The sequence below is a fragment of the Anser brachyrhynchus genome, assembly GCF_964034855.1.
Source record: "Anser brachyrhynchus genome assembly, chromosome: 19".
Classification (NCBI taxonomy): domain Eukaryota; kingdom Metazoa; phylum Chordata; class Aves; order Anseriformes; family Anatidae; genus Anser; species Anser brachyrhynchus.
Genome location: NC_137712.1, coordinates 10,229,465 through 10,252,764, shown reverse-complemented (window position 1 = coordinate 10,252,764; position 23,300 = coordinate 10,229,465). Strand labels below are relative to the sequence as shown.

General features: G+C 52.8%; 1 protein-coding gene across 11 annotated transcripts in view; it reads left to right on the top strand.

Annotated features, from left to right (window-relative positions):
• Positions 1-23,300, top strand: part of EHMT1 (euchromatic histone lysine methyltransferase 1) — a 115,796-nt gene that overhangs the window by 28,974 nt on the left and 63,522 nt on the right. The window contains exon 1 of one of the 11 annotated variants that reach the window (XM_080561860.1): positions 8,934-8,954. The exons of 5 other annotated variants lie outside the window; for them this stretch is intronic. Coding sequence is in view for 3 of the 6 variants with exons in the window: in XM_080561863.1 (XP_080417989.1) it covers positions 15,179-15,241 (63 nt within the window). In the remaining 3 variants the exon portion in view is untranslated. Of the gene's footprint in view, positions 1-8,933; positions 8,955-13,041; positions 15,242-18,852; positions 18,874-18,931; positions 19,173-21,174; positions 22,052-23,300 lie in introns of those variants that run through there. 5 more of the 11 variants (XM_080561863.1, XM_080561861.1, XM_080561856.1 and 2 more) reach the window with 5 other exon arrangements.

Here is a 23,300-nt window from a genome sequence, read left to right as displayed (position 1 = left end):
ATTATCAGTGGGCTTTCTTTTCTTATGAAAGAATTTGTAGTCCAAAAATATTGCTAAAATCTGTTTGGCTCTGAGGAGTGCCAAATCCTCATTAAAACATGTGGATATTTCTGTGGTTTAATCTGTTAGAAATTCATTCAGGATCCAGTTATGTTAAATTAAGCAACAATATTGGCCTGGATGTTGCTCGAAATATTAAATGTGGCAGTCGGAACACGAGGCAAAATGTTTGCACATTCTAATAGCTCAATGAGTAATTTTTAATTTTTTTTAAAATTTTATTTCCGAGGAATGATCGAGAGCGCTTAAAACCCATCCCTGCTCTCCTTGCTCCACCAAGGAGCCACGCGTGTCCTGGACACGCCATGAGGATGCTGATCCCTTAGAGCCTCCTTGGGGTGCAGGGGAGGCTGGGGTTTGCCTTGGCACGGCATCTTGCTTGTGCCTATTTATTTCTCCTAATTCTTCATTGCCTCGTGGTGAGGCCAGGCCCCTTGTGCTTTACTTTGGCAGGGCTTCGCTGCCGTGGATGTGCAAAGGCACTGTGGCGCTGGGGAATACATTCGTGTTGTGTAGCAGGTGGGAGGCATCATTGCTGGGCAGCTGGGAACTGTTCTTTTTTAAATTTGACACATTTTGTAAGTTCTGTATTTTAGCCTTTTTTTTATCATTTAAGGTTAAAAATGTTTTGAGGCCTTTTTAATTGCGCTGTATTAAAAGGATACCTCGCTGCGAAGCAGTAGGCAGCGGGATCATGCTGCTGTGGCTCCGGAGTGCATCGCCTCTTTGCGTGAGACGTAAAAAGGGCAGAACGGCAGCTTGGCGGGCTCAAAAGTCAGCTGTGCTTTACTTCATCTGCTAAAAAGGAAGAAAAAGCGCGTACTTTCCTGTGGGGTAGTTTGTCTCTCTTAAAACCTGAAGCTTAGTGCAATTTTCTTAATTATTTTAATGTAGAGAATAATAATTGTGTGATGATAAACGGGGATCGTTAACGATTCAAGGTAGAAGAAAGCAAGTGGCAATGTAAGGCATAATGTAGCGGAGGCCGTCACCATAAACCTTCCCTGCAAAGCCAGTGGGCCTGCTGGGGAGGGGAGGCAGAGATCTGGAGTCGGAAGAGAAAGGAGCATCGACCCCTTCCTTGGCCACCCCCTGGCTGTGCCCTCGGAGCCTGACGGAGGTCCCAGCCTCGATGAGGTCCTTGGGAGGACATCTGGCTGCTTGCTCGCGCATCCCGTTGTGCCTCTCTTGGCTTCGCAGCTTTGCTGTAGGGACCCCGTAGCACAGATTAACTTCAGCAGAGGTGAGAACAGGGCTGGTGTTGTGCACTACCTTGGGAGGATAGTGGGAGGACTAGAACAGGAGCAGTGGGATGGAAAATAAATCAGAAATGGAGGAGAAATTAAAAATGGGAATTACAAATAGGGGAATAGAGTTCAAAACGGAAGGAAAAAAAATGACACAATGAAACTTTGAAACATGCAGACATGGGCACGTGTGTTTGCGAACAGCTGAAAACAGAAAAATCCCTGATCCCAAAGTAAATGAGGAAAGACACCTCAATATGTAGGCAGGAAGATGGAAAGTGGTTGAAGATGGCAAACAAAATGAGGGATTTGGAGGCAAGTTCCGATCATTGTCTCTGTAGCAGCTTTGTCCTTTATACTGGTGTTTAAAAAATGATTAAAAAATTCCCCCAAGTCCCTGAATCATGATGGAGTGATGAATGGGAAGAGCTGGCCCCACTTCTCTCCTTGGGCATGGCAGGGGGGCTCCAATTCTTGTTGCTTAAGAGGCTGGGGAAGGCAGTGCTCTGCGGGTTCTGATTTTGGAGGCCTCCCCCCAGACCCCTGCAGATGGGTAACTGGGAAGAGAAGGTAGCTCAGCCGGACACAGATAACGAACAAAGAGCTCATGTTGGTCGCGTGTCCCAAGGTACGGCCCTGACACGCCTGTCTTCTGTGGCCGTGCCGCAGTCGCGCGCTGGCCACGATGCCGAAAGCGCTGTGCTGGCATCCAGCTGGTGGCTGCTCCTGCAGCCTGGCGGAGGCAAAGCATGTTTTTATTTGGCTAATTGAAGTCAACTTGGTATTTTATATGCTTACAAGGTGATAAAGTTTCAACCTCCATGCAACCTACCTTCAGGTAGCCCTTTTAACACAGAAGCGCACTGGCTTTTGCAGTGCAGGCAGATGCTGCACTTAATTAACTACACATGGAGAGAAAAACGAATCGTGTCACCAGCAGGCATCGCCAGTCTGAAGGCGTGAGCTCAGTGGAGCTTGCTTCTTACCAAAAAGCTCGGCTTTCACCTCTAGCAGTGCATTATACAACTACGGGACAAAACACTTGGTGAGTTTTTATGGTGGGACGCAGGCTGAGATGGCCGCGGTTCTGCGAGCAGCCCGCTGTGCTGCAGCTGCGCAAATCATCGGGGCGGGAGCCGCCGGGACATGGCCCTTGTGAAGCGAAACGATGGCAGCAACCGTCCTCCTTCCCGAGGAGCCTGGTGGACTCCTGAAGCTGAGGTTAGCTGGCAGCGCAGGGCAGCGTTACAGGGATCAGAAATGAGGTGTGAGCACCTGACAAAAATAAACGGATCCCTCAGGCTGCTGGGCTCGGTCACTTCATCTACACACTGGTGTCCTGCATCGGTGTCGGTGTCCTCCCTCTGTTGCTTAGACCCACGCAGGAGCTCCCACATGCTCACATCCCTCCCCGCGGGTTGCCTTGCTGTGCGGGCGGCCCAGCCTGGCACTTACCCATGGGTAGGTCCATGTGAGCTACACTGCTGCAGGAGAATTTGCATTTACTGTGGCTTTTATGAACCACGTTTCTCTTCCTTTCGTCTGCGTATCGCAATGGGTGCAGCCTGTTTTGCATTTTTATAGTTTAAAGTTAAACTTTGCTTTATGGCATCCGTTCAGCCTCCTTGGGAACGGGTGCGTTTAAGTGGGAAGGGGGATAGGTGGGGCTCTGCGGGAATCCTGCAGGGCTCTGCTCGCTGCAGAGAGGAAGAAGGGTGTTAAATACGGTTTGAAATGGCAAGCATCTCGGGTTGCTTTACAGCTGGTCCTTTACTCTGCTCCTTCTACAGAAGGATTTAGAAAAAGGAAAAAATAGGGGTGCTGCAGGCGTGCCACCGTCTTGGCCTGTGAATATCCCCGTGCAGGTTCTCACACTGATATCCGAGGCATGTAATGAAAGGGGAATACCAAAAATATTGCCGTGATGATGGCAACACCCAGGGGCTGTTCCCCTTGTGGCCATCTCAGCTGGCACGGCCCTCACCCGGGGCCGAGCGGGCGTCCACCCCCTTCCAGAGGCAGAGGGGAAGGAGCTGTGCGGGTGCGCTGCTCGGGGCTGGCAGCAGGGCCGATGCTGCAGAGAAAATGTTGGGCAGAGCGCTGCAGGAGCCGGCTGACCTCGGCTGTCCTCAAGTTTGTTTCACTGAGGCCTGAGAGCGAGCAGGCGGCTGCCGACGGCCGATGTTTGGCTTCCTGTCTCAGAAGGGGGAAAAAAAAATCAGGATTTGTCTTCTCCTGTTGCCTGTGCACTATTTTTTTGGTGTGCTGCCAACCCAGAGCAGCAGCAGTTCTGCTTGCCTCTTCTCCGGGACACGAGAGTGGAGGAGAAGCTTCCAGGGGTCTGTGGGGCTTTGGATGCAGATCTCACAGCAGGAGGCAGAGCCTGAGCTTTGTGCAGGGCAGGGGCAGGGCTGGAGCCCTTTCCCCCTATAACAAAAGTGTGCAGAAGTTCCCCCCAGTAGCCTCCTGCCTTCTGCTTTGCCTCCAGAACGTTTTGGCTGCAGTGGCCAAGAGCGGGCAGCCCGAGGCTGGGCTGCAGCCGTTCTGCAACCTTCAGCGTTCCCCTTCCCCTGGCTCGGGGCTCTGCGAGCTGGTTGCATCGCCGCAGCGTCTGGTGCGGGCGCTGTTCTTCTAGCGCTCTGCTCTATTCCGAGCACTTTAATTTAAAATGTTAACACAATGATGCCTCCCTGAGAGGCAAATAAGCATGTTACACATGGAGGGAAAAGGTGGGAGAATTGGAAGGAAGGCTTTTTTTTTTTTTTTGCAATAGTGATTTAATTTTTGATGTGAAACTGGTGCTTTATTGTCAAGTGCACCGAGTGCTGCACCTTGCTGTAGGAGATGCAGGCTTGAAAGGCGCTGTCCAGGCTGGCCACCCGAGATCAGTGAGCGGTTCTTGATTTGAAATTTGCTCTTTCTACAGAGCTTTCATGTGGGAAAGTATCAGAGTGAGCTCATCAGTCTTCGAGCTGAGCTTTGAGTCTCAGCCTCGCATGTGTTTGCTGTAATACAGCAAGTCTTTATCAGCGCAGCTCTGGGAACCCAATCAAAGAGGATGGTTTAATGATTTGGGCATTAAAATAAATCCTGTGACTATCTTCCCGAATTTAAATCTGTGTTCGGAAATCTCCAGGAATACGTGGGGCCCCAGGCGCTGGCGCCGTGCCCTCGGATGTCTGCGAGCGGCGCGGCAGCGCCTGCCAGGCTGGAGGGGAAGAGAAGGGAAGGGAAGCAAGTCTCAAGTTTGCTAGTAAGCGGCGTACCCTCGCCCTGTATCCATGTCGGCGTTGGTTTCCATACAGCGTTGTCACCTAAACGTTTGCCAGGTGTTGAACACATCTGCATAAAAAAAATAGCTAAGCGAGCTCGTTGTCCTTGCCTCAGATGCTTTGACGTGCACCCGCTTATCTGACAGGAAATTTCTGCGAAGTGACTAATCTGAATTTATTGCTCCCCTTGCTCAGTTCGGATCTGACCTCCCTCCTGCGTGAGTCTGGGCTGCGTCCTGCTGTCACGGAGTCGCCCCCGTGGCACCCTCCTGCTTCGGACCTCAGCAGTGGGCATGGAGAGCTTCTCAGGGTTGAAAGCTTGCTGTTTTGGATGAATATTTCCCCTCCCCTCCAAAAATCATATTCGTTACAGGGAATCCCACAGAGGGAGAAAATACTGAGACATTTGTTATTACATTGATGCATTTTGTTTTAATTAATTTATTTTTAAATAATGGAAGATGAGATTTTCAAAAGAGCTTAAAATGCCCGAACTTCACTGAGGCGCAAGGTGAAGCTGTCCCGCGCTGGCTGTCCCAGCACCTCCTTTGGATCTTGCCCCAGCTCAGCCACCCGATGCGACTCGGCAGGAGAGCAGCAGAGCAGGCCCTCGGGTCCAGGTCACCTGTCCCACGTTCCTCTGTCCCATACATGTATGTAGGACCACTCCAGAAACTTCTAGCAGTTACTTCTCCAAGCCTCAGGTTTTCTGTCTGTAAAATGGAGACAGTCATGTTATCTACTACTCACATCTCTTGTTATGAATTCCTTTATAAAGAAGCCATAACTATTTATATAGTTGCGATATATTTAAGCAAATCACAGTGCATCTGCCTGGTTCTTTTTTACATGGTGGTGTTTAGGTGCTTTTTTTTCAGGATATGTTCTGCTTTTGATTGAAAAGAGCTAGATCATTTTCCTTGCTCTTCCCCCAGAATTCATGGTGGCTACAGCACAAAGCCCTAAGACTGGCATGGGTGGGGATAAAATTAAGTCATTTTAATACCTACCTATACTCGGTGTAGGGTGCTCCCATTTGCAGAGTGGGGGATTTGCTTCCAGGGTTGCTCGATTGCAGCAGGGATGGAAGCGTGTTGCTGCTGTTGGGTGCTGTTCGTCCGCACCGAAGGGCAGGGTAGCGGAGGTTCGGTTCTCAGGCTCTAGGGTGAGACACTGAGCAGTTCTGCCTGACATTTTGGAGGTAGTTTTTGGTGCTTTTTGTCTACAGCTGAGTGCAGTGGTTGGTCCTGCTGTGAGCAGGTTCAAGAGGACAGCGAGGTTGCTCTGTCAGTGAAGAGGCATTTGCAAGCTTGGAGCCTCCTTGGCGGACGGGGTGCGTTGGAGTCCGAGCCCTGACCTTCAGAAGTGCCGGAGCATCTGGGGTTGGTGGTGGGTGCTGATGGCTCTGGTGGTGAAACTGGGCCTCCAGGGGCAGGGAATCGCGAGGCTTTGTCCTTGATGTGGGGGAAGGAGTCTGCTCTTGCTCCGCCAGCTCCTGTTGGTGCAGCTGAAGAGCCAGGATCTGCTCCCTCGGACGTTCGGGTCCCCAAGCTGAGGTTGCAGCTGGAGCCCTGGCATGCTGGGAAGCGAGCTCTGTGCCAGGTCAGCCTCCAGGACAGCGTGTTCAAGGAGCCGATTTTATTTGCTGTCCTCATGTGTGTCCATGTTACTCTTTATCTGACAGGTTTTTGAAAGGTGCTGAGCACCTGTGATTCCCAGTGAAGGCTCTGGAAGGTGCAGGTGCCTTTGCAAAGCAGGCTGCGGATAGCGCACCTCTGACACTTTTTGCCCTCCCGCCCTTCTTGCCCACACAGAGGTTGTGGGTCATCGCCGCGGGATTTACTGCCTTCAGCGTGAGGACCTCTGATGTGAGCAGGCTCTGTCTGGGAGAAGAGTTATGGCTGCACGGAAAGGCTGACTCCCCACTTAAGCCCTAATGCATGCCCTTGCCGAGAAAAAGTTGGGCTTAAAACTGGCCGAACACATCTAGGAGATGTTGCTGCTTTCCTCTTTATTGAGCTTGTGCTGGCTCTTCAGCCTGCGTTAAGCAGGTGTGCTCTGAGCACTGCTGGTGCAGCTTTCGGAGCGGTGTTAGGAGCAATACAGGATTTCCCTCTTAGATTGTTCCTCCGCTGGAACCCGTGTACCTAGCCTAGGGTAAGCAAATGAATCTGGCTTTCCTTCTTTTTCCTCTTTCTCCCCAAGGAGACAATATAAATGCCGTGCCTTGAGTGTGCATCTATTGAAGGGAAAAAGGGATTTTTAAATAGTGATGAACTGTGGTTTTCCCTTAGTGCAGCAAGCCAATTGTTCATTAGTGAAATGTATTAATAATTCTCTTATGGACTTTGTTGGTACGTGAATCAGCTTTAATTCCTTTGTATCAACAACAGCTGCAGGTATGTCTTCATTATATTTAAGGGGAAAAAAAATGAAGGAAGAAAGCAATGCTTGCAAATTGGCCTTTGTTTCCAAGGAAACAAACTTGACATGCTTGAGCTGTGCTAGATGCAAACACTGCTAGATTCAGCAGACATGCCTCAGGATCCCATGGTCTGAATATTATTTTTAAACCACCTCCAATTTAAAGGCAGGCGAGAGGACGAGAATAGAATTTGTCGGCTGCGTTTGCCAGTCTGTGCTTGGTGCGCGGTGTGGTACCTCGGCGTTCCCAGCGCGGTGCCGGGGGGTGGCATCCTGCTCTGGAAATGGTGTCCCTAACGAGTGTCCCCAGAGAAGGGGCGCCGAGGGACCCAATGCTCCTGCCGGGCTGAGCCCCGGTGCTTTGCTGAAATGCTGCAGCAGAGGTGGGGGCCCGGGGGCAGCTAAGCACGCACGCTTTATTCCAAATTACCGTGGTTCATCCTGGGTCGCTTTACCAAATGCTTTGTGCTCTGAAAATGTTTTCGTAAAAAGCAACTTGCCAGCGCTTGGCGCGGAAGGCTGCCTTGCATCCAGAAGTCAAATGTGAATGCCAGGACTTTGCTATCATGAATAATTGCTAAAAAGCTCCAGCTTGGTGTTCAGCTGGAGTTTAACGGGGAAGAGAGCTCTCTCTCAACTGGGAGAACAAAATGCAGAGCTGTTCGCATAGCGCATCTGACATGAGTGTGCTGGGCGCTGCTGACAGTCAGACATTTAACTTGGCTTACTGCATTTTACAGAATCTCTTAGTATTTTTGTGATTACCTTGGAAGCATAGTTCAGGCAAAGAGCCCGTTTCTGGCGTTCATCTATCACCGTGATTTTTTTCTGAAGTGCAGCGTTGATTAAGGTTTTGATTATTATTATTATTTGTTAATCTTCCTTTGGAGCAGCAAACCGGCGGCTCCGAAGCAGACCCTATACGTCCACGACAGGAATATTAGCCATGAGTGTGCAGGAAGCGAGGATCGCTCGGCATTGTGCACAGACAATTCACGGATTTGAACACCCCGAGTTGGCTTTGGCTCGGGCCCAACAGGAGGGTTGGGGCACGCATTGAAACCTGTGTGGGATTAGTGGCCAGTTTTTGCCCTGGCCTGCAAAGCTTGACTTCTGCAGGAGCTATCTTTTGTCTTTGCGTATTTTGTTGTTTGGAAGACTGGAGAGGAGAAAAAAAATTCTCTACGTATTCTGCTGTGAAACTCCTGTTGTATTAGAGAGACAAAATGCAGCGATGGCGGAGTTTCAGGGCTAAAACCAAACCTCTTAAAATTCCTGTTCTTAGGAAAGCACAGCATGATGTGTATGTGCTGTAGGCTTTTCCCCCTTCTTCTGGCGTGCTTTTTGAGTTTCTTGTAAATGGAGTTGAAATTGCCCAGGTTACATGGGATGGGGAGCTGTGGGTTTAGCTCTAGGACGGACGGGAAGCGCTATTTGCACTGCGGGCTGAAAGCGTCAGGTGAAGCCTGTTGTGGGGGGGGGGGAAATATTAATGGCGTTTTGTGAAAAACACTAATTTGTGGAAGGCCCAGAGTGAAAAATATGCTGGCTCGAGAGTCTGTAGGCACTACTACTTTCTGCACAAGGCTTGCCTGAGCCAGGACTTGCCTTGCCTTTGTTCTGAAGCGAGATGCTCGCAGCCTCATCCCTCCTGCGAGCCCTGCAGCCAGAGCCTGGCCTGGCTGGTGGGAGCAGGAAGGTCTCCTGGATCCCCGTGAATCCCTCACCTTCCCTTTCTTTTTTCTTTTCTTTTTTTTCCCCCCCTTCTGCTAATGACACTTCCTTACGCTCACATTTCATCAAAGCTCTGAAATGGCTGAAGATCAGCCCGCACTGAGCATGCTCCGGGGTGGAAGCTGCACCCATAGAGGGAGATAGATAGATGGATTTGTGGCTGGAGGAGGAATTGGCCTGCAGTCGGGACGTGGGAGGACGCGGCCGCGGCGCCCAGGTAGGGCGGCTGCGTGCCCCTGCCCTGCCCGGGGCCGCGGTGGCTCCGGGAGCGGGGCTCTGGGCAGCGATTCAGGCGCAGCACAGTTCAACCACCGCCACCGGCCGGCTTCGTGCTGCTTCCCGCGGATCAGCGGGGAGGATTTGAAAACCCTGACCTTGGCTGCCCTCGAGCCTCTACCAGGCAGGGGCCTGGCGAGCAGGGTGGTGCCCCGAGGGGCAGGGCCGGCAGCCAGGGCTGCGGGGACCCGCTGGGCTGCGCCTTCCCCATGGAAGGCGTGCGAGCGCGGCCCCACCGCTCAGGTGCTAATTGTTATTAATGGGAGGCCTCGCGGGGCACCGACCTGCTCTGCGCTCCGAGGCCAGGTTCGTCCCTGATCGTGGGAGGGCGAAGGAATGTCAAACTCCAGCTCCCGTCCTCGGTCTTGTTTTGCATTCCAAGGGTTGCAAACAAACCTTGCCAAATCGGCCCTTCCAGATTTGCAAGGGAAGGAAGGAATACGAGTGTCTGTTCCTCTGGCTGGGATGATGATGATGATGATTGTTATTTTTCCTGTGCGTTGCTTTCTGGGTTTCATGTGTTGGCGAGGCTGGGGAAGGAATGGGAGCGTGTACGAGGCTGGGCTCGTGCAGCGTGCGTGCGCTTGCCGGCTCTCACAGATGGAAGGCACCAGCAGCTCCGTGCTGCTGAGCTGGTTGACCCCTCCTGCCCCACAGGCAGGCCCCGTGGTGACACTGGGACACTCGGGCGGGCTCCCAGGCTTGTGTCAGCGAGGGGCAGGGGAGATGGGGCTTTGTGTGGGGCAGGAGGGGCTGGCCGCCTCTGCGCCCCCTGGGAGCGGTGCTGCTGGGTGTCCACGGTGGCGTCGGTCAGGTCTGAGCAAAGGTCGACTCGATGATCCTTGTGGGTCCCTTTGGACTCGATGATCCTTGTGGGTCCCTTTGGACTCGATGATCCTTGTGGGTCCCTTTGGACTCGATGATCCTTGTGGGTTCCTTTGGACTCGATGATCCTTGTGGGTCCCTTTGGACTCGGGATATTCTGTGATTCTGAAGGTAAGGCTTGCTGCGTCAGGGCCTCAGGAAGACTTTGGTATTGCAAAGTTTCCGTGGTTAACTTTTACTAGCAGGAATCTCTGAGGTTACAGTCTTCAGCCTGCATGCTGTGAGCAGGGCGGCTCGCTCTTCAGGGCCACTCTTGCTGCTTTCCATCACGCAGTTCAGCTTGTGATGAAGAGCAACACGTACATCTTTGTGTTACTGCTCCCTCCCGGGTGATGGTCTCGCACACTTTGGTCAGTCTGCGTGACGAGTCCCTTTGCCACCTGAAGTTACTTGCGTATTTGCTGCCCAGTTCTGCATTTCTGGCATACCCAACGCTTCCACCGCCTTCTCTGAGCTGCAAGAGATGGGGCAGGGCAGGATCCAGCCTCTGCGTGACCCGGGCCACGGGGCAGCTCCGTGCCGAGCTCGAAGGCGTTGGTTGTGCAGTCCCTGCAGAAAGCCAGCTCGAGTCCCAGCTTCCCGGCGATGCAAGCTTCGCTATTTTTTAATGGATGCTGGCTTGTTTGTGGTTGGATGAATGCACAAAGAGAAGTGTTTATGTAAAATAAACGGCATTGTAATTGTACGCTGAAAGTAAAAGGTTTTGATTTCCTTTGGCTCGGATCGGGGCTGCATTTACAGCTTTTCCAAACTGATCCCGGTGGCTTTTTCTCCTCGTGTGACTTTGGCACTGAAACGATCTTGGGCCCAAGTTTTCATGTATGGTCTGGCTCCCTTGATGAGGAAATTTGATTAAACAGTTTCAGATGCTGAAAACCACTGGTGTGATAATTTCCTATTGTGCTTGTGCGGAAGGTGTAAGGTAGCCTTAAAGACCCACTGCCACCTTATGGCAGCTGCTGAAAAGCAGCCTCTTCAGAGCCAGTTCTGTACACACATCATGCTTGCTTTATTCCTCCGCTCTTCTTAACTAGTGATATTTGCGTGAAGGCAGGAGCTTTGTGTTTAAGGAGTTCATCTGCTCCTTCTGCTCCTCGCAGAAGCGCGTGATGTCAGCGGAATCGCTCGTAGAGCCATCGACTGCGGTACTCGCGATTTTGGGGGAGAAAAGCACCATGAAGCTCTGATTCCCTCCCAGTGAAGAGCTCTCTTGTTTTCACGTGAATGCCCTAATGCTGAAAAAAAAATAGGTGTGAGGTCAAAGAACAGGGAACCGCTGAACACGTGAGGCTCGTGGGCAGGATCCACACCGAGCCCTGGTGTTTGAGCTGAGCGTTGCAGCACAAGCGAGGTTGAAAGCGAGCGGCCATTTTCGCTGCCAGGAAAGCAGGCAGAAGACTGCTAATAAGCAGGACGGCTTTGTGCTGCTCCCACCCCACCTCCTGGCCCCAAAATAACCCCATAAACCATTTGTCCGTTGAGCAAATGGTGAGATGGGGTGTGCAAGGGGTGCTGTTTAGTACCGTTCTCGAGCAAGGCTGTTTTTGTTGTGGTGGGAGCTCTTGGTGTGCAAGAGCTGAGCGAAGGAGAGGAACGGTGTTTGCACATTTCCAGAACAGAAGGAGCCGTGGTTACTATAAGTTAAAGCTGAGGGAGTTTATAACTGGGAACTGTTAGGACTACAGCATGCTCTGAATTACAGCTGTCTGGCCAATATGCTTCTAAATAAAGTTCTAGGATTGCCCTATAAATGAAATACTCAATGCGTATTCTTATCAAAACATAGCAACGTCTTCCAGAGAGCTTACATCTCAACATCTGTCGCAGCAGCATCTTTTTTTTTCTTTTTTTCCTCCTTTTGGTGTGTGTGATGTATTCAACACAGCGTCCCAGGGAACATTTTGTGTTTCTTATTAGCTAAAGGCAGTTTTCTAAAACTAAAAGCAGGAGGGAAGGAGGTGGCTTGAAAACGTTTTTTTGGGAGAAAAAAAAAAAAGAAAGGTTTCAAAAGGTGGAGAAAACTGTGATTCCAGAAGTGTGCATTGATGAGTGACTGCTCCTTCAGAGCTGTTACCTGAGCCTGGACGTGGGCATTTTGGTTCTCCTGGAGGATGCTGAGGACACTTGCTGTGTCTTGGGAATGGGCATTCCGGCGAGGAAATGTTGTAAATAATCACTGAGGAGGCAAGGAGGCATTTTAAGAGCTTGTGGCTGAGCTGAGGAGCGGTTCTTAGCAAGGCAGAAGCAAATCAGGATTCCAGCAGAAATGCTCTTCTTATACTGAAAGCCCCCCGAGTGGTGGTGGTTTGTTTCGTTGTGTTTATGGGATCGCTTCTGAGGAGGCTGAAAGCGAGCTTTGGATCTGAGCAAGTGGAGGGGCTGAAGCGAGAGAGGAGCCTGATGGAAATGAGGAGAAACCCCTGCATTTTGCGGAGCTAAATATTGTTCTTCTTAGAGAAAAGCAACGTCTCCCCTTGCCTCCCACTTGTGTTTCCGCTGCAAGGGAGCTGTGAAAATGCCGTGTGTAATGGTGTAATTAAGCAAAAGCCCCGAGGAACCCAGTGTCCTTTGTGTTGTGCTGCTGCCTTCCTCTTGGAAACGTGAGATTTCTGAAAGGGATTTTCAAGCTTTCAATGGGAGAACCAAGGCCAGGGAGGCTCGGTGTCAGAATACCGGGTACTGTGCTGGTCCCTGGCAGGACGTGGTTTGAAATGCGGAGGGCTGCGCTGTCCCCCCCGTGGGCATGCTTAGGTGGGGAAACTGCTGGGGTAAATAAAGGGGGAGCTGCTTGGGGTAAATAAAGGGGAAAGCTCTGTGGGGTGTGGGCTGTTGTGTGAGCAACCCCCCTTCCCCAGCCATTTTGGAGACGGATTTCATTTTCCAGGAGAGGGGAGCGCAGTCCAGCAGGCTTCTGCATACGGTCCCTGAGCGGATAAACTGCTCATCCCTCCCGACATGCCACCCGTGCGTCGCGGGGCGAAGGAAGGTCGTGTGTCCTGCAGGGACTTGTCAGGAGGGAGCCCAGAGCTCTGCAACGTGGGGAGACAGGGCTGGGACAGGAGGTGCTGGGCTGATGCAGATCCCTTGTTTGGCTTGGGTTGGTTGTTGAAGCATCTGCACTAGCCTGAGCCGCTTCCTCTTTCTTTTTTTTTTTAATTTTTTTTAATGTCTTTAATACTTTCAAGGATGAACATGAGATGTGAAAAGTGTCTCCGGTCGCTTCTGCTCTCAGTATATTTTTAACCTCGGCAGTGAAAACATCTCTAGCGCTGAGATGCAGTGGGGAGCGCCACGGCCCTGGGCATGCAGGAGGACCGAGCGCTGCAGCGTGGGTCTCCGGCCTCCTTTGCTCTCTGCAAAGGGATGTGGATGGTGGTAGCTCGCTGACTTTGCACTTAGTAATATCTTCGTTTCTGTTTCTGTGTTTTTGATGAAAGCTTGGTAATTTCATGCTGCAAGGAAGGGTGACACATCGACAAAGCCATCTTTGGTTTGAACTACAGTAATCTCTCGATGCAGTGGATAATACAGCTCCAGTCTGCTTTTGTTTTGGGCTTTTTGGGATAGTCTTAAATTAGTTACTTCTCTACCTTTCAGTGATTGATAGAAAGGCCAGCAAAATCTCATTTTATGTATGTTAAAACTTAAAATTTACATCAAACAAAAACCCAGTGGGTGAGAGACCCTTGCTTTGTACTGTCATCCCGAATATTCATTCTCTACGAATTTCAGCCATCTCAGTTCAGCCTTGTGTGCTTTAACTGTTTAGGAGTGAAACTTCTCCAGAGTGCGGAGGGAAAAATAATGTCATTGCAGCCGAGGCAGACCCACGGCAGGCTCTTCTGCTGCTTTAACTGTTGCCGCTTTGCAAATGTGCGTGGACACAGTGGTGAAGTAGCTGCTTGGTCTGGGGAAAACGTGGCTTGTTGATGCTTCCAGGCTGCGATAATGCAACAGCAGGACACGCTGGCGACGCTCAGCAGAGCAGAGCAGGGGATGGGTAGAGCAGAGCAGCCGATGGCTTCATGCTTGTGCTGAAGGCGTCGGTTTGAATGCCTGCTTTTCATGCAAGGTGCAAGGCAAATAAAATCACTGGGCTTCTCGAAACCTCTCCATGGTTTCTGTGGCTTTTCCTCCCACCGTGCAGCCTGTTCCCTGCCCCCTCCCCCCCAAGCCCACTGCAACGCACTACGCCAAGCTCCTCTTCACTTTAACACTTAGCCTTAAAGACAATTGTCCTCTGTGCTCTGATTTCGTGGAGGAATTGCTTTGCTTTGGCCAAGAGCAGCCGGGAGGTGCCACAGCCCGTTTCTGAGTTTCCTCTTCCTCCTCGCCTCTCCTCGCCGTGGCCGCCCTCCCCCTGCCGGGCGGGCGGTCCCAGGGGGCCGCGGGCACCCCGCTGCGCTGCCTCCCCGCCAGGGCCGGCCGGGCGCTCGCCTCCCTCCCAGCCCAGCTCTGCTCGCAGATGTTCCTGCACGTTTTACCGGGAGCTTGAGCAGCTACGAAGGTTGCCAAGAGTTTGTGCTTAATTGTTCAGAGGAACAGAGACAAACAACTTTTATTTTGAAGCTAAAATTTCCTTCTTTTATCTAGCTGGCTGGGCCAGCTGTATCATATGGTTTGACATAGGCTGAGCTCAGAGCTACTGCACCTCACAGTGCACTCACTATCTCTTCATTATGTTTTCCCCTCTCTTTTTAATGACTGTGCCTGTGATACGCTTTTAAGGTTGGTTGTACCAGGTCATGTTGTATTATAAATCCCCGCAGTGGAAACCAGCACCCCTTCAGCTCAGCAGATCACATCTCAAATTCACTTGCAGTTGGACACTGCACACTTAACCAGTTTAACCCGTGTGCCTTCATCCCCCTCCTCGCAGGACAGGCACCCGATTAAGCAAAACAAAATCAGCACAGGGATGTCCCCAAGCCACGCAGCATCCCTCCCCATCCCTGCTCCCCTTCCCTTTTTTTTTTGTGGGCAAGGGCTACTCTTGAAGGCCACTGAAACTGAACACATTCTGGGCTTAAAAGGCTTTTTTTTTTTCAGGCGAGCGATCAGTTTGAGGCCTGGCACCCTGTCAGAAAGTTGACAGATGATCTGCATTACCGGGGCGTCCCCGGGATGCCCGGGCTGATCGCCGCTCCAATGGACGCTGGAGCCTGCAGGTTCTCTGTGAAATGGCTGCAGCTTGGAGGGAGCAGTGAAATGGTCTCCTCTGGGCATGCTCACTCTGTAGAGGGAGCTTTTATCACATGAGCAGAAACTGAATCACTGCTCATGAGGATCTGGAATATGCAACTCTTTGAGTCTTCCCCAGGAGAAGACCACAGATGTCTGCAGGTACAGTAGCTCGCAGTGTCCATCTCCCATGCCTCATAAATAGCAGCTTCCCTCCGGTTGTGGCCGCAGGCAGCCTGGCGCCAGGTGGGAAAGGAGAAGCCTCGGAGAGGAGGAAGACAGTTCAGATAATCATGGCTGGATTATTTTTTGTCAATCCTTTCTTTTTTTCCTGCCCCGTGCGAGGGAGGGAGCGCGGCAGGAAGGCAGCCACGTGGGGCAGGGCGCAGGGGCGGTTTGGGGAGCAGCCTGGAGCCTGCCTTGTCAGCCTTTGACTGCTCTTTTGTGTTGTTATGATTGTGACTTTGTTCTGTTCCATGGCCTTGCACGTACATCTGGAATTACCTGGCTCTGGGAAAGCTTGGGCTTTGTATCCAAGCAGTCTTTTATTTGTCTTCTGGAGTGGGGAGGCTTGTTTGGGGGTATCATTTTTTTTTTTTAATTTTGTTGGTGCTTTTTATTTATTTATTTATTTATTTATTTATTTTAAAAGCATGAAGTCTCTGGAAAATTTGGTTCTACCAGCAGCCCTCCCTGCTTGCAGCAGCCGTGGGCAAGAGGAGCGGAGGGAGGCTGGGGTCCCTGGGCTGCTCCAAGGGGAAGGAGAGAAGGAGAGGACCCCGGCTGCTGGATCGGGGCTGGAAGCCCTCAGTTGGGTCCAGCCAGGCCTACAGCTTTCTGCTGAGGCTGGTGGGAAGAACAAATATTATTTTACCAGGAAAAAAACAAATTTTTGGGTGTTCCCTCCTCCCCCTCCCCCCCTTCTTTTGGTAGTAGCTTGCAATCCAAGCAGCTGATTAAAATGAAACGTCCGTGGTTGGTCTCATGGCAGGAGGCCCAGGCCTGCAGCTTATTTAGCTAAAATTCAGCCCCCTGGCCCTGCCATGTTGGCATTTTTTTGCTGTTTGTGTTAAACGCAGATGCTCTCTGGTGTGCTGGGCGGGCCTGGGGCAGCCACCCGGCTCCGAGCCTGCGTGAGGAGAGCCCCGGGCATGGCGGCGCCGGCCCTGCTGTGGGGCTCGGCATCCAGGAGCACGCCTGGGGGTGTGAGGGGACCCCTCTGAGCATCTAGCCTGTCTCCTTTCGACTAGCAGCATGCTCCCCGTTTGTCGTTTAACGTGTGGAAGGAAAGGGCGTTGGAAGAAGTCATGAGGAGAGGTTTCTTGCTAGAAGCAACGAGCGAAGGCCTGGGAGTGGCCTGGTCGGCTCGTGCCCCGGAGAGCTGCTGTGCTGGCGGGGTGAAGGCCGAGGAGCCGCGCCACCAGAGGCTGCGTGACCGACTGCCGAAAGCACCTCGTGCTCCGGTACCGCTGGCTGGTGCCTTCTGAAAGCGTTGGCAAAACCGTGCTGGAAAGCCTGACCTACTTTTTGGAGGGAGGAGAGCAAGCCCAGGTCTGGACTTCCATGCTGCCCTTCTGTAAGGGTTAATAGCCCTAAAAATGGGCCTTTTATTTTTATTTTTTTTATTTCCCCTTTGCCTACTGAACCAACTTTGAAGTTCCTTTAACTCCAACATTAGCAGCCTCCACCAGCCTTTCAAAATAACCATGAGGCCTCCCGAGCCCAGGCGCTTTCTTTGCCCACCCGTGGTGGTCACCTCTGGGGAAAAAAAACAACGCCCTTCTCCCACCTTTCACCTTATTTTTTTTATCACCCCTCTTTGCAAGAAGATTTTGGATTTTCCTATGGGATGTATTTTCAGCTGGTCAGCCCCCCCCGTTATCCAAACGTCTCCCTGTAGGCCTGGCAGAGGGGGGCTGCTCGTGCCCCCAGGCATCCTCGGCGCGGGCCATGCCGCAGCCACCGCTCCCCTCCAGCACGGGGGCCGGATCCTGCTGCGGGGTGTGCACGGGGGTGCTGGAGCCACCTCCTCCGCCTGGTGCCATCTCTGGATCGTGTGCTGCTTGTACAATGGCAGGGAGCTATTTCGTTCAGGTAAACAAGGACTTTTAAGGAGCTTCGCTGTCATGGCCAGCTGCTTTGTGGATGGCTGGGGGAGGGATGGATGACTCGATTCCTGGTGTGGCTTTTTGTTGTGCTTTTCTCTTTTTCCCCTTAATTTTTTCCTTCTGCCCATCCTGCTCCTGGAGCTGCTAAAGGTCAAGGAAGTGCTGCAGCGACCGCCCTGCAATGGGAGAAATCTCTTGCTTTTGGTTCAGCCCAAAGACTTGGGGCTCTGGCAGCGTGCGCTCCCTGCTCTCGAGGCTCGGAGGACCATATGTTCCTGCAGCGAACTGCAATGTCAGTGATTTGGAAGCAAATCTTGAATTTATAACCTTTAACTACCACTTTCAGCCGGTTCTTTTCAACTACTGTAAATTAAATGAGTTTTGAAATCAAACCCTCTTCGCAGAGGAGACCCCAGCAGCCGTAACGTGATCTCCCCTGACGTCCCGTCTCGGCCCTCTGCAGATTCGTCCGTCCGTCCCTCCTCCCCTCCCGGTGCCTGTTTGAAGTCCTTGGTCTGTTCTGCGGCGTAGGAAATGTCTGGCTCTGCTCTCTGGTGGCGTTGGACCTGGAGGGGGGCAGCGGAGGAGGACGGGCAGCACAGCTCTGCCTGGCGGGGTTTACAGTAGTCAGTAAAGCAGCGGGAGAGAAGCTCATGCACTGTATAAGCTTAATTGGAATGTGTGTTTAAAAAAAAAAGGGCAAAAAAAATAATATTGGTAGGGAAAAAAAATACAGAGCAAGCTCTTAAAAATATTCTGGGATCCAAAATACGAGCTTGCTTCCCCCAAAGCTGGTAATTATACTTTTTCCCTTCAGTCCCCTCAGGAGGGGGAAGCCTGGTGGAAGTGGTGGAGAAGGGGAGAGGCGGTGGGGGTTAAGAAGATCTGCTGTGCGAGCGTCTTCCCTGCAACGCTGCCATACTGTGTCGGAGCAGCACAGTGCCTCTTGTAAAGGAAGCTTTGCACAAATTGTCCTTGTTCCAAGGATGAGGAAACCTCCAGCTCTTCTGGCATTTTCTCTCCAGCATAACTCGGAGCTGCTTTCACCTGGGAAGTGTGATAAGCACAGACGGGGAGAGGACTGGAACAGAGAGGGACTGGGAGCAACCTTACAAGGCTTTTCATGGAGCTCTTGGTGTTAAATGAGGAACTTTTCCCCTCCTCCTCTCCTCATTTTCCTGTGTGCCTGCAAAAATACTCTGGTTTGCATTTAAAGGAGAAAACTGTATGTGCTGGGACTAAGCCAACTTGTTTATTCAAGGGAAATACCATATTTCCAACCCTTTCTTTCTCAGAGGAAGGCTTGACGGAGGATGGCAGACCGTGCTGAGCATTATATTTTTAGGTGACATCGAAGCACAGTTGTGATTTGAAGAAGCTGAAATCATGGCTGGCATTCTGCACTGAGCTGGACGAGACCTGTGCTCCCCTCGCCCCAGAGAGGGGTTAACTTCTTCCTCCTAGACTGCGCCTTCAGAGCAGGTGGATTTTGACCTAAATCAAGGCGAAAAACAACAACAAGAACAATAGCCTGCGACTTTCCACACTTTGCAATTTCCCTTCTCCAAATTGGATTTTTATTGCGAGGCAGGAGCCCGCCTGCGCCCCGGCGGTGGCGAGGAGCAGGGGCTGCGAGCGACCGTGGTTGCAAACACCAGCTCCTCTCTTACTGTCAAAAAATGGCAGGTCAGTGTGCGTCTGTAAACAATGCAGTTATGAAATGGCAGCGCCAGGCCGAGCTGAGCATGCTCGGGAGCTGCCTGTAGGGGGAGGTGAGCCGAGAAAGATGATCTAATTCAGTGCAATTCTTGGGATTGAAGGAAAAGACCAGGCTCCACTCTTAATGACAGAGCAGAAAAAAAGCCCCACGAAGGACGAAGCCCGTAGGCCATGGAGGCGAGGTGGTGAGGAGCTGCCACCTCTAGGACTTCGGGTGCTGGGCAGCGCTGCGTGCCTTTCTCACCCTCCAGGAGAGTAAAGTCTTGGTGAGGTTTTGCTGTAGCTATTAGAGGGACAGGCCCTAGGGTGCAACTTTTGTGTTGTTTTTTGCCTTTTTTTCCTCTCCCTGTCTGCTTTCCCGGCTCGCAGGCGTCGCTGTGGCTGCAGGTGGCACGGAAGAGGTGGTGTGCGCGGGGTGAGGGCCTTCCCAAGGAAGTGCCTGGGCTGGGGCCACCTCCTTCGGCTCCGGCCTGGAGCAGGAGCCCCTTCGCCCGGCGTCCCTGGGCCGGGCAGGGGCGAGGGAGCTGCTCCTCTGGCTGCGGTGGTTTGGGGGAGGGAGGAAGAGGAGCGTGGAGGCCGAAGAGGTGCCTGGGTGCTGTTGATGGGGTGATTGCTGCGCCCCAGTGTGCCAGGGTGCTGCAGACTGCTCGCTCCAGGCTCTTCTTGGTGCTATGGTTTCATCCTTGCTGAGCCTTCCTGGCGACTTGGTGTTTCTGAAATGGCTGGTTTGCTTCTGCTAGAGAGGACGAGGAATCTTTGGCTCCGTTTTAGGGTTCCCTGCTCCCCCTCCCTGGTGCTAAGAGAAGGCAGGCGGCAGCTGTACTTCTTGCTAACCTCAGCCGGTGGAAGGAGGAGATGCCTTTGTCTGCTCTGGATTTACACTTGTCTGCACATACAAGTCGTACTGGTTTTAACTCTACTGGGACACAGTTAGATGGGCGCAACGCTTCCCAGCATGGAAGCAGTGAGACGGCGGCGCTGCGGCCTCGCCAGAGCTGCTGCCCTGCTCGTGGCCTCGCCGCTGCAGGAGCTCCGTGGAGCTCGGGCTCTGCAAACCCCCCTGCCAGAAGCCTGAGCACCACTGTGGGCTGCCTTGTGCGATACGAGGTCCTGTTGCCTTTCATGCAAGTGTCTCCTTGTTCCCAGCTTTTGCATGCAGGGACTTGCGCCTCGTTTCTACCCTTCCCCCTGTCTGGGGAGTTGATTTGCGCGGCTGGAGTAGGAGGGAGCCATGGGGGCAGAGAAGGAAATGTTTCTGTCCTTTTAGGAAGAGCCTGGAAGGGAGGGATTCGGGAGACAAAAGAACTGCAGGTCTTGTTTGATGTGGGGACAAACTTCGGGCTGAGAGGAGTGCTTGTTGTGAGCTGCAGATAAAATTCCATGTTCACATGATTGCACGAGGCTTATAAGGAAGTGGCCTTAACCTAGAAAAGGAGCTTTGAGACTGGTGACTGCTTTGTAGGCCAGGTACATTGGCGTTACGTTTCCTTCCTTCTCCAAATCAAATGCTTCTCCTGCTGCTTCTAACGACGGGCCTGCGGTCAGCGTCCCCCACCAGCGGTGATCCCAGACCTTGCCCATGCGCGGCAGGACCTGAGTGGTGCTGGAGTCTGAAATCGGCCATCTCCTCCTGCCTACAAGAGGAACGCTGCCTTTCCACGAGTGTTTTCTTAATCAGTGCCTCCCCTATAACTAGCTACAAAACGCTCGCCTTCTCTTTAAGGCAAAGGTTACTATGAGCAAGTTGGGTTTGTTGGTTTTCTTTCGGGAGGGAAAAACGAGAGTGAACGGGGATGTGCTGCTGCTGGAGTTGCATCATTTCTCGGGAGCTTTGCCTCCCTTTCGGCCGCAGTGCGTTCTGCAGACCTCGCCGCCGCCGTGCTGGGGGTGAAATCCTGCCCTGTGGCTGGCGGGTGGGAGCTGGCGGGGTCTGTGGCTCGTGGGGACCCGTGTGCTGGCGGCGTCACCCCTGGGGGGTCGGTGTCCCCTGGGTGCCGGCCTCTTGGTCTGGGGCTTGCAGGCCCCAGGGCTTGCAGGGTCGGCGCCGTCCCTCTCGCCCAGCGCGTTGGTGCTCCCGCACGCGGCTCTGTGCGGCGGAGCTGGAGCGGGGTCGCTCGTCCTGCTGGCAGCCCGCTCTCAGGGCGACCTGCATTAACTGCCTGTCTCAGATCAGAACAACGTTGCTGCGAAGTTTCGGGTTCCTAGAAGGTTGGTTTTTAAGGGGAAAAAAAAAAAAAGAGGGACTCTGGTGAAGGTGGACATCTTAGCACATCCACCTCTGCTCCTTCCTGGTGTGCTGTCAGGGAGCGCTGGGTCACGATGCAGCTAGCTGCTCTCTTGGGCTTGGTAAGCTGCGGTGTGCTGGGGCTGTGCTGTGCGTGTTTTGTCTTTGCCTGTAAAACCTGCTCGGACCCTTGCGAAGGGCACGCGGATGGCTGCTGAAAATGCCAAGGAGGAGGCTGAGATGAGAAGGCTCTTTCTGTGCTTCCCAGCTCTGCCCTTTTTGTTGTTGTTTTTTGTTTTAAAGGCACCAGCGTCGTTTGTGGTTGCCTGCCTGGGAGTGCTGCAGACCCTTTGCTTGGTCTGACCTCTCTTCCATCCCCTCCAAAGACCTCGTGGAGGAAGGGGAGCCTTATTTTTTGCAAGCAGAGCTGGAGAGGAAAGACTAAAAACGGCGCTTGCTTCTCTGCTTGGGTCCTCATGGCTTCTAAAGCCCTTTCAAACACCTTTCTTAAGACGCAGCCATTTTTCTTTCCTTCAAAACCTACAAATAAAAGGTCGTGGTGGGGGGAATAACGCTTCGTTGGTCGTGGCACGTAACCTTTGGGGAGGCTCTCCAGTGGCTGGAGGTTAACAATCAGCCCGGGGTCAGCCGGGGAATGGAGGCAGCCGGCTGCAGGAAAAGGGGGGAAAAAAAAAATAAATAATAAAAAAAGGAGAGCGCGAGACTTTTATTGTGAAGCAGCCTGAGCTTGGCAGTTGGCTTTTGTTGGGACTGCTGCAAGAGCCGACACTTCTGGCGGGGAGGGTGGGTATAGGATTTCCCTGCCAATCAGGAGCCGACGGATTGGGCCATGGGGTGTGAGCAGAAGGGGAAGTTTGCTCTGAATTTAAGGGGGGAAAAGCAAGCCACCCAAACATGGAGGTATTGACACTTGCAGCGAAGTTGCTGCTGACTCGGCTGGGTGGAGCCGTGGGCCGGTGGGAATGGATGGGCAGCCCTGTCGTGGGCCGGTGGGCGGCGGACACCCATGGGTGCTGCCTCCCGCCCGCCGTGGGTGATGGAGCACGGGTGGGAGAGCGCCTGGCCTCGGGGAAGAGGCTTCGAGGGCTTTGCAGTAGTTTTCTGTAGCCTCCTTTTGATGAGAGTGCTTCCAAATCCACAGCCATCTTTTTTTTTTATTGGCCTAATTTTCTTTTCTTTCTTTTTTTTTTTTTTTTTGCCTCCGCACAGGGCTGTGAAGGCGCAGTGGCGGTGTGCGCCGCGCTGCTGGGTTTTCATTTGATCCAGAGCGGTGCCTGGAGGTTGTAAAGCTGCTGCTGGCCGGGGCCGCTTGGCTGCGGCTCTGCCCTACAAGAGCCCCTTGGAAGCCACCTCGGGTGGCCTTGCCTTGGCACCGAGCTCTTTTACTCTGACGTGAAGAAGCAATGGCTTCTCCCTGGCGCCTCTCGGCGCTGGGAACGCTGCTTTGAGAGCTCTGGCCGGGGTCCGGGGCGGCTCCGTGCTCCTCTTCACTGCAGAGAGGAGGGAGCGTGTTCCTTAGCTGCCGAGGGCTGCTCCGCTCCGGGGTTCCTGCAGCGGCTTCTCTTCAGGCCTCGTGGTCTGAGCAGCGGCAACGTCCCCGTGGGAGGGAGAGCGTGAATCCTGTGTGGAGCGGGGATGCTGCTTGGAAAACAAAGATTCGGATGGATGAGAACGGCCTGCTGGAAATCCCGAGGCTTTCAGTAGGAGTCAGTCCAACAGCGGGGATGCCCAGACCTCTCTTTGTCGTAACAAAGGCCGGGGAGGCCGGCTGCTCCCCGTGACATGAGCTGAGGCTCCGTCTTTCTGGCCAGGGCCGGGTGCTCATGCCCACGGGTGAGCTGCGGGTCTGAGCTCCCGACAGCGCTGCGGCCTGTCACAGCTCCCCACGTTGCTCTAGCACCAGGGTAAATCCAGCAGGGAAACAGAGTTGTTCCCAGTTTACAAGAAGTCTGGGCGGAGGAGAGGAAGGATTTACTTATCGATGCTCGCAGCAAGGACGCATGTCACCGGCTTAGCAAAGAACGGCTGACCTGTGCCCAAGCGCGAGGCTGTGCTTCCGTGGCCGGTTCTCGGTGGAAGCTGTTGGAAGTGTGCTTTGTGTCAGGCTGCCCGATCCTTTGGCTGAGCCGAGGTTTCAAATGCTCACACC